Below are 14,203 nucleotides of genomic sequence, written 5' to 3' on the forward strand. Positions count from 1 at the left end.
TGTCCAAACTTTTTCCACTGAGGGCCACATAGTGAAAAATGACAAGATGCGACTTGGCCACTTCGACGTGTTGTAAAGCAGCAAATGGAGATATGCTGACAAGTTACTAATATGTCAAGAAAAAACATCTCAGCTTTGTCATTTAGGTGAAAAAGCACATTATTAGTATCACCTTCCGTCTTTGTTCTTTTTTGTACGACAAGCATAGCACCACAATGAAACAAAAACTGGCTTTTGGAGAATAAAGTCGTAAATTTACAAGAAAAAAAAAGTCAAAATTTACAAAAAAAAGGAAAAAAATTACATTTTTTTTCATAAATTTATCACTTTATTCTTGGAAATTTATTAAGAAGTGGAAATATTTGGAAAATGTATTAAAAACAGCAAAAATGGGACAAAATACAACAGAGTATTAGGGCCACATTGAAAAAAAAAATCATAGATTTCAAGAATAAAGTCGTAAATTTATGAGAAAAAAAAGTCATAAACTTACAAGAATAAAGTTGAAAATTCACGTGAAAAAACTCCTAACTTTATGCTGCAAGCATTGCCTGAGACAGCTATGAAAAGGGGGGCCTTATGTGACCTTTGGTCTTAGGCATGTGGAGGGGGCGGAGTAAGGAAGGCGGAAGTCACAAGGGCTAGCCATGCTAATCTAAATGCAAAATGCTCAACTGCTCTTTTTTGTAAGTTTTGCAAAGTTTCCTTCCTTCCTGAAGATCTACGCTCTATTTTCCCTCTGACACGTAATATTACCACTTTGTTCTCATAAATGTACGACTTTGTTCTCGGAAATGTACTTCACTCATGAAAATGTACGACTTTTTCTCTTGTAAATGTACGACCATTCTGGTAGTGTTCTGACTTTTTCTCGCAAATTTATGACTTTTTTCTCATAAATGTACAACTTTACTTGTGAAAATTTACAACTTTTTTCTCGTAAATGTACGACCATTCTCGTAATATTCCGACTTTTTCCTCATGAATTTACGACTTTTTCTCATGAATTTACAACTTTTTTTTACATAAATGTACGATTATTCTCTCAATATTACGACTTTTTCTCTGAAATGTATTACTTTTTTCTCATAAATTTACGACTTGTACGTCTTGTAATATTACGATTTTTTGTCTCATAAATTTACAAATTTATTCTCAAAACCTCTGATTTTTTTTTCATATATATGGCCGATACGCTGTTGTTTTTTCCCATTTTTGCTTTTTAATACATTTCCCAAATATTTCAACTTACTTCTTAAATAATCTTTGTAAATTTTCTTTTCGCAGTATTATGACTTTATTGCCACAGTATTAAAAACTAATGTTCCAAAAATAACTTTATTTTGCTTTGTTTCTCATGACATTACGACTTCGAAAAATTATGTATTTTTTTGTTATTTCAACTCTGTGCTAAGAAAATGACATAATTTTCCCTCATATTACCAGTTTATTCTTGTAAAATTTTGACTTTTTTTCTTGTTAGAATCCAATTTTTTACATTCCATTTTTTCCAACTGTTTCAACTACATTTTCTTTTGCTAATTATGATTACATTCCTATAATAGTTTGAGTTTATTCGTGTAAAATTATAAGTGTTTCCACAACCTAAATTTCCAAAAATTCCAACTTTGTTTCTCTAATCATAATCTTACGACTTAAAAAAAACAAAAAACATTTTTCTTCAATATTTCAACTTTATGCTCCTAAAATGACATTATTAAAGTTTCTTACCAAGAAGCTGAAGGATGTTTCTGAGGTCATATTTCAGGATCAAGTAATCCACATTTTATTGGTAAATCAATCAAAATAAATCAGCATGCGTGCTTTAGCTTTCCATAATGTAAAAATAATCCCAGCCAAATGATGGCTGAGAATGACAATCACAGAAGTCACAAGTGCATGTGCAAAAAGTAATTACAAAAAAATGATTCTGATAAGGCATGGTTGTGAAGTCAACATCTTTTTTTGGCTCTGCGAGGACAAACTTTGACAAACCTGTTGGGTGACGCGCTGATCAGCCTGGAAGTTGGAACAAGTAATAATAATATAAAGTGCAACAGAGTGCTTTGCATCTGTCGTGGAGTGGTTCAAATCACTTTGGCTGCCGTAGAGTTCCCTCTACAGGACACCGTGCTGGTGATCAGTCAGACAGGATGGGAAATAAGCGTATTCGTGGCTAAACTACTTGCATGTGGATGCTTAGTAAGATAAGGTTGGTATCATCCGCATCGGAGGTCACACGCTGGCGGTCCTCGGGGTCTCTTGGCTGTCGGTCAAGTTCAGTTTCTGGCTGGAAAAGCAAGTTAAAGTAGAAAACGAGCATGGATGTTTTGCTTGAACTGAACAAAAGCATCTGTCGCTCAGGAGAGGTCAGAGAAGGATACATGGAAGAGCTGAGCTCCTCCAGCTGAAAAGGGAAAATAGAAATTTAAGCAAGCCGTTTAAACCATTTTCAACCCTTGTGCTACAAAAATGTACTCCACAACAGCGGCCCCCCAACCTTTTGGATCCCATGCACCAGCTAGTTTCTACAAACCGCCAACAGACCAGGAGCAACCTCTCCAAAACAAGTCCTGCGCATGCTGATCACCTGATTCAAATAGTGTCCCGGCATGTGAGTCTGCCCTTCATCGTCTCTGTCCCTCACAGTCTGTCCCGTAGAAATGCTAAGAAGTCATATATAGTTCGAGAAACTGCATCGCAGCTTTGTGATGTACTGGAGGTGAAAAAGCGTATTATTAGTGCGTCTTTGCTCCTTTCCCTCCCCCATTTATGCTGTTGTTATCCCCCCCCCCCAAATATTTCATCTTTCTTCTAAAACAAACGTATTATTATCATTATGACTTTATTCCCATATTATAAGTACATTTTCCAAAAATTACAACTTTATCTCGTTTTGTTTCCCTACAATTAAAAAAAAAATGTTTTTTTTTTTATATTTCAACTCTGTGCTACTAAAATGACATTTTCCCTCATAATATTACCAGTTTATTCTTGTCAAATGGCAACTTTTCTTTCCTGTCAAAATACAACTTTTTCCCTCTCCATAGTTTGACTTTACGCTCATAAAATTAGAACCGTTTTTCCATTTCTGCTGCTGTCCGCCCCCGGAGCTATTTCAACCTTCTTCTACTAAGTTTTCTTTTTGTAATTATGACTTTATTCCCGTATTTTGACTTTATTCTCGTAATATTATGACTTCTTCCCGCAACCTAACTTACCAAAAACCAAAACTTTATTAGCTGTCTGGTTTGTTTCTCATAATATTATAACTTTAATAAAATAACACGTTTTTTCTTAAATATTTCAACTTCATGCTACTAAAAAGACGTTATTTTTCCTCATAATTATGACATTATTCTTGTAAAATTGCGACTTTTTCTCGTTAAATGACCACTTTTTTCTATTAATATTTTGACTTTATTCTTGTAAAATGACTGCAGATTTTTCCATTTTTGCTGCTGTTGGCTTTTATTTTAGTTTTCTTGTTGAATGTGCCGCGGGCCACAAATTGACACCCCTGCCAAATACATTTCTATTAAACTGGCCACTCCAGATGGTCGTGGACCCCCGCTGTGTAAGATTATTATAAATGCAGTGTAATACGCCAACTCCACCATTAGATTTGTGGTATTCACAATTTAGCAGGAACCATAGCACATATCGCTAGCAAGAACCAAAATGAAATGTTACGTTACTGTTTCACTATGTGATGTCGTGAAAATGGTCTTACATTCTGAAGCAACTTATCCATGTTGGTGTCCCGGGCTGTTTTCCTCTGGTCCTCTGGCATCTCATCTGCTTCGCCATAAAGGTCAAAGTGCAAGCGGGCCAGCTTCTCCTGCATCTCCCGCACATGCTCCATCTGCCCAATGGAGCACTCGTTACCTGGGACAGAAAAAAAAGTTTGTGAACCCCTTCTGATTAATGTTGCCCCCCCCCCCCCCAAAAAAAAAAACAGCCCACCGAAAGCTTGGAGTTTCCCTGAGTGGAAATCGTTGAGGAGGCTGAGAAGTCCATTCTCCATCTCCTGCACGTCAGAAACGTCAGTCAGGAACGAGTGCTGAATGATGGGCGCTGCCTGGTTTTGGTTCGGGTTCGGACGAACACCCGAACCTGGCTGATATTTTGGTTTGTCTCGAACTCCCCTGTAAAAGACAATCTGAAAAGTGTTTTCCTAACGCTCTGTGAGATAATGAGTTGAGCCCACAGCTTCTGATACCTTCTATTCCTGCTCCTCTGGTTGGAATGGGGCCCCATGCCGTGGCTGAAGCCTCCATGTTTCCCCCCGGTGGACGTGCTGTTTTTCCGGCCGGAGCCGCCTGTGGGTGTTGGAGATGTCGCTGTCGCGGCGGGGGTTGTGGGGGTCCTGGGGCTCTTTCTCTTCAGCTTTCGCTCCTCCATAACGGCAGGACTCGGTACCCTCCGGCTAGCCGGGCCGGAAGCACATCAGGACAAACGGATACTGGACAGAACTCTCTGACGCCGAGCTCTCCCGATTATACACGACTCATGTTAGCTCGGTTGCTAGCTAAACTTCAGAGTCATGTAACTTACGCAGTTCAAATGTACGCATATGGCACGATCAAAACTTATCGGTTACTGTCTGCGCCCTGGTTGCATATCTACGCGAGTGGTACACGCTATTCTTTTAACTAAAGCAAAGAGTAATACCAGCCTGTAGGCTATTTAGCTTGCTGTCAGTGTCCACCTCGGAACACTTCCTGTTTTTGTGAAAGACGCAACAGACTGACGACTCGGGGCCGCGTTCCAAATCTGTTTTAATAAGCACTTGAATGCAAAATAGTAGTTTGAGGAAAAATCTCACATTATTACGATTTTGATGCAAAATCACAAAATTAGACGCACATAATAGTAATTCACATAAAATTCAGATTCTGGTTTTCCAAAGTGCACACAACAAGACGCCTACTTGAAAGCAAGTGTGCCGTGTTTCAAAACGTGTACGTTCCCTTAAACAGGTTAGGAAACCTGTGTTTACACATTGTTCACACATTTTAAAAGGGAATTTGAAATATATAAATAGATTTGGTTGGGATTTTTAAAAATCCACCCTTACCCTGACATTACTGGTAGATTTGTTTTTTGTCTCTCCATGAATCTTGGAGTGCGTTTTGAAGTAAAGCACATTTAAAGGCATCCCATGAACTATTTCACTCAAACCATCAACAGTAACCCCATAATAGAGAATGAAAACTAAAATACTCTTCGAAAACAAAAATTGTCAGCTGTATGAAATGAAATGACACTTCTAAGAGCACGCAGGAGTGGTTACTAGTCGTGACCACAAGGTGTAGCTAAGTGAACATTTTATAAAATTCATCTCGTTTCAATATTGCTGTCTAATACAGGAGTTTTCAAAGTTTGGCACAAGGAGCCCCAGAGAACACAAAACATCCGGAGCCTCCTCTACTCCCTGAAATTATTTTCCGTGGACCTATTTTGTGAGAATTGATGATTTACTAAGCTACTCGACACATTTAGAATGCCGGTGTTTGTTTCGGAGTAGGTTATGTATGGGACAGGCGATTTACAAAATTGAGATGGCACAATCAAAATGTAAAACACTTGTAAAAGTTGTCTAATGTGACTTACTCTAGAAACATACAGTGCTGCGAGATAATTTTCTCGGTCCACTTCACGTCCCTCTACGCTTCCTCTTCCCGCCTTTGTGCGCTTGTGTGTGTTTTGCTGCGTGACAGAGGCGGAGTGAGGTGAACCAGGATAAAACGCTGCAGATGAACACATTTAGACTGTGTCCACACAGCCATTAAGTTAGTGGATGCACACACACACACACACATAACATAATTGCAGTGTAGGATGCTGTTTGGAGAGCCAGTTCATTCTTTTCTCATGTGTTTGAATTATGCATCAGATTTGAGAAGAACGACAACCCATTTAATTACACACCTCATCTAGTTGCTAATTCTAAGTTACCTCCGGTTCTAATGCAGCGTTTACTTTAGCCGCCGGGCCAGAGTTCAAACTGGCGTGAACGTGAAAGATAAAAGAAACAAAAAGACGGGGTTCAGATGATTGATGTGGAAACGCCAAGAATTCTTAATGGCACAACATTCAGATTCAACTGTGCAAAACCTGAAGAATATCAGCATGTACAAAATATTAAGCAAAATAATCTTCTCTCCTTCCAAATGAAGCCTCTCCACAAATAAAAGTAGCCAACACAATACTGCAAAAATATAACAAATTAAGATTAAGCAGTGCAAAATGATGAATTTGAATGAATTTGAATGATGAATAAAATGATTCATAATATATTTAGCAAAACATCAATAACAATAATGTAACATAACAATGAAATCCTGTTGACAAATTGGCATTCAGGATAAGAAGCTCACGCCGTCGTAGAGTTTGCAGTGATTCGTTCATGTGCTCCTATGAAATCGACAGCGATAACCCCCAAAAGCTGGGACAAAGAAACACTTTCAAAGGTGACTGGTGGTGACAAGCTTGAGAAGGGGGGCGTGAAATACCGGGTGAATCTTCATGGAGTCCAGGAGCTTGAATGTGGATATGGATTTATGAAGTACTTGACTTCACTCAACAGCCAATGTATTTGCGGGAGAGGTTTTAGGACCAGTAGGGAGAGTGAAATCATGTGAAGACTGCCAACACTTTGTCCAGGCTGGTAGGAAGGGGTCGCAGGCGGTGGTGATCAGTGAGTTTCTGGTTCAGACACAATCATTCTATCACGTATGATGGACATAATGTGATGGAGCTAGATGGACGGCACCAAAACTGGAGGTGACTGGAAACCATGACCTGTGGTCGAGGATCTTAGCCAGTTGTAGTCGCACTCAAACCATGGGAGGTGGGATGTCCAGAAGGTTGGATGCTGGCAGCAAATGCTGCGGAAGGCTGCCTCCAGGTTCGGGGTTGGCCGGCTCCATCTGGCCGTTAGATGGAGATGATATCCCGAGCGTGAAACCCCCAAAAGCTTTGCAGAAGGACTTCCAGACCAATGAGGGAAACTGTTGACCAAATCACATTTCATCACCATGACTGATGAGAGTTAAGATGCTGAGCAGATCGTATTCATTAGTAGCGTTAGTAGTGTTCATCCAACATCTGACCTTAAAAACTTGCCTCCAATTTGTGATGAAACATCTGTAAAAATTGTCTAACCCTAGAAACTTCTGGAGAAGCGTCATGATGGAGGAACTGACCAATCGACCACAGCCTGAATCTTGGCAGGTCCACGGAGGTTGAATGGAACACACTGACTTCCATACAGCCATCCATTTTCTTCTGCTTATCTGGGTGCGGGTCGCGGGGGCAGCAGTCTCAGTAGGTAAGTCCAGACTTCCCGGTCCCCGGCCACCTCTTCTGGTTCCACCGGGAGGACACAAGGCGTTCCCAGGCCAGCTGTGAGACATAATCCCTCAGCGTGCCCTAGGTCTGCTCCGGGGCCTTTTCCTGGCTGGGCATGCCCAGAACACCTCACCAGGGAGGCATTTGGGAGGCATCCGGACTCGATGCCCGAGCCACCTCGGTAAATTGAAAGCTTTCCTTCTGGCTCCGCTCTCTCTGGTACCGTCACCGCATTACTGCAGACACGGCGCCGATCTTCCTGTCGACCTTACGCTCCAGCGTTTTAGTACATTTAGCCATTTTTATGCCTAATGAATGGCAAAAAAATATGTAAATATGCACATGTTTTGACTATTAATAGGCGGTATTCAACCACGAGACGGCATGATTCATTAATTAACATATTTTTGAAAAACAGTGCTGTAGAGTGAAGCCGTGAAGTGGTGAGGGACGACTGAACTAGCAAAAGTTGGTCTCCTTTGATGAGTGTTAACGCCACTCGCTCCTTGTACTTCCCACATTTGCTCTTCTGCTTTTCTGTTTCACTTTCGCCTCCCTCATACTCACTCCCCTGTCTCTTCCCATTTTGCCGCCTCCTGACCTCCTCTCAACACTCTGTAGAGGGTCCAGCTGACATTTGGCTGTCCGATGCCTTGAGGGGGTCCCGGAGATGCAGACGTTGCTGGCAGGCAGGCACAGGGTAACCGAGGGGTCCTGACGGGACCTCCTGGACAGGGAATAAAAAGAGGAGACATCATAAATGGACACACACGTCATTGTGACATTGTAACATAACCTTTTATGAGCTCGTCTATTTCAAGAGTTCAGACTTTTGTAAGTGATAATTCGTATTATTTTGTGTGCGATATAAAACAGAGAGAGTTTTGGTGGCCATCTGAGACCACTCACTGCTCTATTGTCCCTCACCGATGTCCTCCTCGGCCTCGCGGGTCTCTTCAGAGATAATGCTTTGGGGACAGCGGGGTTGGGGGCCTAATTGCGGGGAGCCGAAGCTTGTCGGCTTGACGCCGCCCGCTGCGTTGGCTTGGCGGTAATTACCTGGTATCGCCATTGTTGTGCACCCAGACAAGAGGGGATGAAGGGGTGGGGGTGGGGGTCCTCACAGCCGGATACAAACTTTTGCAACACTTTCAAACCATCCGTCCATTTTATTCATCGCTTTCAAATCACCATCAAACCAAACCTTTTATTTTTGCACCTTGCATGCATTTGAGGGACAATCATTCTGCGTGCAATAACTGAGACGCCCCCTCTCTGCGGCTGCCGTGTACGGGGGGGTAATGGCAGCGTGACAGTGTGATAGCATGCACGTGCAAGTTTGTGTGTGTGCGCAAACCTGTGTGATTATGTGACGAGTGTGTGAATGGATCCTGTTCAAATGGTGTTGGAGTCCCTCCAGGGGAGAATTGTTATGGACGCCGTGGCGCTCAAATGACTGTTATTTGTTTCCTTTAAAACAAACTAATTGCAGCATAGAGTAGCAATCGGTGTGGTTGAATGTGTGAGTGCGCACACTCAATTAGTTTGCTGCCTGTTTTGATTGCTTGTTTGGTGCCCCCAGTTTCTTTATCGCGCAGCTGTTGAGGAGCACTTTGCGTTAAAACTGAAAAAAAAGTCAGTGAAAGTCATTACAGCAAATATGGCTTCTTTAAATGTCACGATGAACTGAGGGATTCTATTTAACTGATGTGTGAGTGATTCTATATTCTGGTTCGACTGTGCATGTTGGAGGATGTACAGCAGAGTGCTTGTGGTGTGTGTGTGTTTGCCTGAGTGCCGTCATGTGTGAGTGTGTTGTGTGTATGTGTGCATGATGTCTTAGACAAACAGACAGGTGCCAGGCAGGTGAGTCAGTGTATGTGTGTGTTTCACACAAACCTGTGTGCCAGCTCCTTCACGGCCTCGTGTGCCAGGTACGGCTGGTCTTTGTGTGCGCATGAAAGCGCGGCACATCTGAAGAAGGAAGAAAAATGCACATTCTCACGGGGAGAAGAGGAGGGACAAGAGAGGGAGAAGGAGAGGTGGCCTGAGCGTCCCTCTCATCCTTCAATCCAACGCTTCTCCTCCTTTCGTTTGGTTCCACTCGGCCGTCAGTTCTTTCTGTTTTGTGGCGTTCCATGTGCGGCCGCTCCTCTGCTGTCCTCCTTTCTTTGCACTCCATCCCTTTCCTCCCCATCGAACGGGGGCTCTCTCTTTCCCATCCATGTCCTCTTCCTTCTCGTCCCAGTTTCCAACTGCTTGGACGCGGGCTCGCTGTCAGACGGTGCTCGGGGAGGCCGGCGAGCTAAAGAAGACAAATCAGCTCCAGTTTCAACTGAGACTTGTTTGCTACCTGCACGTCTCAACATCCCAAAGCTTATCAGCACACCCAGCCCAGGAAGCATTACCGGAACTGGTCTGACATCACACACGTGCAAACACCAAGTGCCCAGAGATAAGCCTCGCTGCTCCCGTCTAGGCCATTTACTCAGCAGCGTGGGCCGAGCAGCGCTGGCGTTCAAACAGATGCTAGACAAACATTCCGTACTTACCCCAAGCTGCAGTCGTCTCAGTGGAAATAATCTGTCTTAAAAGGTGAAGATACTTTACAGGTCACCTGTAGGGAAATCTGTTCTCTGAGGACCAGTGGGCAACCATCGTGCAGTGCCTGTACAGTAGTATCAGTATACAGTAGTATCAGCACCAATTCCAACACTATTGTTTGCTGACACACTGTAACTACTTGCCCTCAGACTTAACACCCGGAAACATGTCCAAAAAGGAGTAGGGAGGAGCTTATTTAACCTCCAAGTCTATATTACTCATATGTCATTCACACCGTATCGCTGACACGTTTGCTTACATTTTGTCCTTTAAATTTGTTCACTTAGTTTCTGTGTGAAAATAAAGAAGGTGTTGAGGAAAAAGAAGTGTAAGCGCTAAAGTGGTGTGAAAGAGTGTTTGCCCCCTTCCTGATTTCTTACCTTTTTGCATGTTTATCACACGTAAAAGTTTCAGATCATCAAACAAATGTAAATATTAGTCAATGACAACACAACTCAACACAAAATGCACTTTTTAAATGAAAGGGAGAAAAAAAATGATATTAATTGAGATTTATTAGAGTGGAAAATGATATAAAGCCAATTCTCAAGCTTTGGGACTCCAGCAAACTCCAGTGAGAGCCATCATCCACAAATGGTGAAAATACAGGACAGTGGTGAACCTGCCCAGGAGTCTCCGGCCAACCAAAATGAACCCTAGAGCACAGCGATGACTCATCCAAGAGGTCACAAAAGACCCCACAACAATATCCAAATAAGTGCAGGCCTCACTTGCCTCAGTTAAGGTCAGTGTTCATGACTCCACCATAAGAAAGACACTGGGCAAAAACGGCCTGCATGGCAGACTTCCAAGACCAAAACCACTGCTGAACAAAAACAACATGAAGGCTCGTCTCCATTTTGCCAAAAAACATCTTGATGATCCCCAAGACCTTTTGGGAAAATACTCTGTGGTCTGACGAGACAAAAGTTGAACTTTTTGGAAGGTCTGTGTCCCATCACATCTAGCATAAAGAACATCATAGCAACAGTAAAATATGGTGGTGGTAGTGTGCTGGTCTGGGGCTGTTTTGCTGCTTCAAGACCTGGAAGACTTGCTGTGATGAATGGAAGCATGAATTGTGCTGAAGGAGAATGTCCGGCCATCTGTTGGTGACCTCAAGCTGAAAGCAACTTGGGTTCTGCAGCAGGACAATGATCCAAAACACACCAGCAAGTCCACCTCTGAATGGATGAAGACTTTGGAGTGGTCTAGTCCAAGTCCTGACCTGAATCCTATTGAGATGCTGTGGCATGACCTTAAAAAGGAAAAGCCTCCAATGTGGCTGAATGACAACAATTGTGTAAAATTCCTCCCCAGCGCTGGAAGAGACTCATTGCAAGTTATCACAAACGCTTGATTGCAGTTGTTGCTGCTAAGGGGGGGCCAACCACTTATTAGCTTTAGGGGGCAATCACTTTTTCACACAGGGACATGTAGCTTTGGATGTTTTTCTCCCTTAATAATAAAATGTTTCATTTAGAAAGTTCCTTTTGTGTTGTGTTGTCATTGACTAATATTTACATTTGTTTGATGATCTGAAACATTTAAGTGTCACAAACATGCACAAAAATAAGAAATCAGGAGGGTGCAAACACTGTATTTCTTTTCCTTGCTTTTCTTCCCGTTTGATGGGACCGCATTGCTCTTGGAGAAGCAGTCAACAATAACACAATTTAAAAGGTTTTCAAATTGTAGTCAAAAATAAGAGCAATTTATTTGGTTACAGCGCTGGACTCCACATCGACAAAGAGAATGGACAAAGAGCCCAGAATGCAAGCACACAAAGAATATACAGTACAGCGCTTACCGCACCCCTCTAGAAAGTGCAACTTAAGCTTGTGTGCCTGGAAAGTGCGAGAGAGACGACCTCAAACTGGTTCCAACTATGCTGCCAGCGTGTCTGTTTACCATCTCCCCTCAGTACTCTTCCATGGGTTATCTGTGAGTGTTGTGCAACTCTAGTTGTGCTGTGCAACTGTGTGAAGGCCTTGAAAATGCACTGAGCTGAGCTAAAGGTGTAATAATAATAATATCTAACCAAATAAATGTTAAAATAAGAATAAAATAAGACTACATTTTCCTAAAAGTATTCAAATAGGAATACATTTTGTTGTCATGTCGATTTTGTTGTCATGTAAGAATGTTACATTTAGCACAATTGATGTTAATATTGTAGTTATTGTTGATTGTGGATGACTTCAATCTGCATCGAGTCTTTGTGGGTCGTGCCTTTTATTTCCTTGTCATCAAGATGATGTCATCTCCAATATTTGTCCAGTTCCCTGAAGTCTTAGACGCGTATCGTGGCTTCTTCCGGCCCACCATTTAACTCGATGTAGATTTTGCAGTTGGCGCTCCAAGTGACTTGAATTCTCCCCCGCTTCCTGAAGTCGCGTGCTTCCTTGTGCCGGTGGAAGATTTCCTTATTTTTCGTAACATTCCCCTTATTTTGTAATGCAAACCCTGACGGGCGTGTGCAGAGCACCAAAAGCAACAAAAACACGACCAAGGCTCCTCGCTGGACTTATGTCATAACCTTTACTTGCGAAGGGATGAAAAACAAAAAACCCTCACTTCCTGTTAGTCGCATCCTCACCTTGGTTGGTGCACACTGATTGATCGTCACCCTCCAGGCGTGCTGACCTTTCACCTGAGGTGCTCGTTCTTCAAGACTTCAAGAGGTGAGAGTGATTGATGTGACATCTTTGAAGGTGTTTGTGTGTGTGTGTGTGTTTCTTCTGACCTCCCGCAGTTAAGGAACCAAAGGTCCTCAGGGTATTAGAGCAGGAGATCAGGGTGTCGGCTCACGCACCCCCCCACACACAGCCACGCGCACATCGTGGCGTCTCAGCGACCTCTTGGTGAGTTCAGTGGCAAGGCGTGGTGAGAGTGGTCGTTTGAACCTGAAGATTGAAGAGATCACACATACACGCACGCACACGCACACACACACACACACACACACACACACACACCCCCACACACACACGCGCGCACAAACTGCATACAGACGTGTCGGCCGCACATACTCTAAAATGTAGGAAGCTAAAGAAGCTCCAGGAGCGCACCGAGCGTCCGACCTGTAGGTTGGAGAACTTTGTCATGCGAGAACAGGACAGATGTGGGAAATCTCAGATGAAGGGGAAAACGTCTTTAACGTGAGCGAGTCTTGTAAGGTCGGCTGGGGGAGGCGGGGCTTGTGGGAAAGGTTGCAGGAAAGGTCAGCATGATTTATTTAATCACCGCTTATACACACACACACACACACACACCTACACACACATATACACACACATATACACACACATAGTGTATTTCCCCGCTTCATCAGAAGATGATGAAGGAGGTGACGGTAAGAGCGCGAGTTTGTTATTCATTCTTTAGGACCGCTTCGGTTTTCTAAACTTTCCAGGGTAATTTCATACCCTATTCCCCACTGGGTCTCCTCTGCCACCCAACTTGATGCTTTCCTGGAACGCGTAAAGAGGTCCTGGCGGACAAAAGAGAATAGCAGAGTGGCGCAGCGCATGCAAAAGAAGCCTCATGAAAAATGGAAGACTTTAGGAAAGCGGATGTAATTAATGTTAGCGATGAAACAAAACCTCCAGCGCTGACTGTCATTTGCTCATCTTGTGTGTGTGTGTGTGTGTGGGGGGGGGGGGGGGGGGGGGGGGGGGGGGTGTTGATGGAGGATGGATGCTGATGAGAGGATGAAAGTACCGCACACCTGCCTTTTGTGGCTGCAAATGCCCCGAGGCACAATGTCACAGAGGTGTCTCGGTGACAGTGCCAGCCTCATTGTCAGCCCAACGCACCCCCGTCCCCCCGTGCCCCCCCCCCCCAACCTCGCCGCTCATCCCTGTCCATCGTGTTGCTTGCAGCCTTGCTACTCCTTTGCGGGCCACTACCTTGGTGGTCACAAGAAATCCACCATATGGAGGGTAGACTGAGCACGAAAGCGAGCTTCAACTAATCCGTCATTTGTCTCCGTTTTCTTTGCCTGCTTTCTGTGTGAAGCATATGCACTGCTGGCCTCCCCCGCTCTCTTGGCTGAGGCCGAGGCCAGTGCCCCCGCCACCTTACCCAGGGCAAGGACTGCATATGTTGGGAAGGTGGGTAGAAGGGGCGGCAGATGGCTGCGCCCTAAGGCCGCCGCGGCTGGTGGCGTTGGTGGTGCATGTGTAACGGAGGTGTGCATGGTTAGGTGGAGGGACGTGAGTGTGTGTGTGTTCATTCTGTA

The 14,203-nt window shown here is 43.6% G+C and overlaps 1 protein-coding gene across 1 annotated transcript; it reads right to left on the minus strand.

Annotated features, from left to right (window-relative positions):
* Positions 1-534: 534 nt before the first annotated feature.
* Positions 535-4,760, minus strand: ccdc28a (coiled-coil domain containing 28A). The gene is made up of 5 exons (XM_054780364.1): positions 4,223-4,760; positions 3,967-4,148; positions 3,734-3,888; positions 2,385-2,407; positions 535-2,290 (listed from the first exon to the last, which is right to left on the minus strand). Exons 1-5 carry the CDS (start codon positions 4,402-4,404, stop codon positions 2,236-2,238), a joined length of 597 nt encoding a protein of 198 aa, XP_054636339.1. The 5' UTR covers positions 4,405-4,760; the 3' UTR covers positions 535-2,235.
* Between the last annotated feature and the right edge of the window lie 9,443 nt (positions 4,761-14,203).

This window comes from Dunckerocampus dactyliophorus, chromosome 1, assembly GCF_027744805.1.
Source record: "Dunckerocampus dactyliophorus isolate RoL2022-P2 chromosome 1, RoL_Ddac_1.1, whole genome shotgun sequence".
NCBI lineage: Eukaryota > Metazoa > Chordata > Actinopteri > Syngnathiformes > Syngnathidae > Dunckerocampus > Dunckerocampus dactyliophorus.

Excerpts from the sequence above, each read along its gene's own strand:
- ccdc28a (XM_054780364.1), bottom strand. The coding sequence starts at position 4,404 with ATGGAGGAGCGAAAGCTGAAGAGAAAGAGCCCCAGGACCCCCACAACC. Across the intron at positions 2,408-3,733 it reads TGGATAAGTTGCTTCAGAAT|CTGGAGGAGCTCAGCTCTTC; the intron begins GTAAGACCATTT and ends TTCCCTTTTCAG. Across the intron at positions 2,291-2,384 it reads GAGGAGCTCAGCTCTTCCAT|CCAGAAACTGAACTTGACCG; the intron begins GTATCCTTCTCT and ends TTGCTTTTCCAG.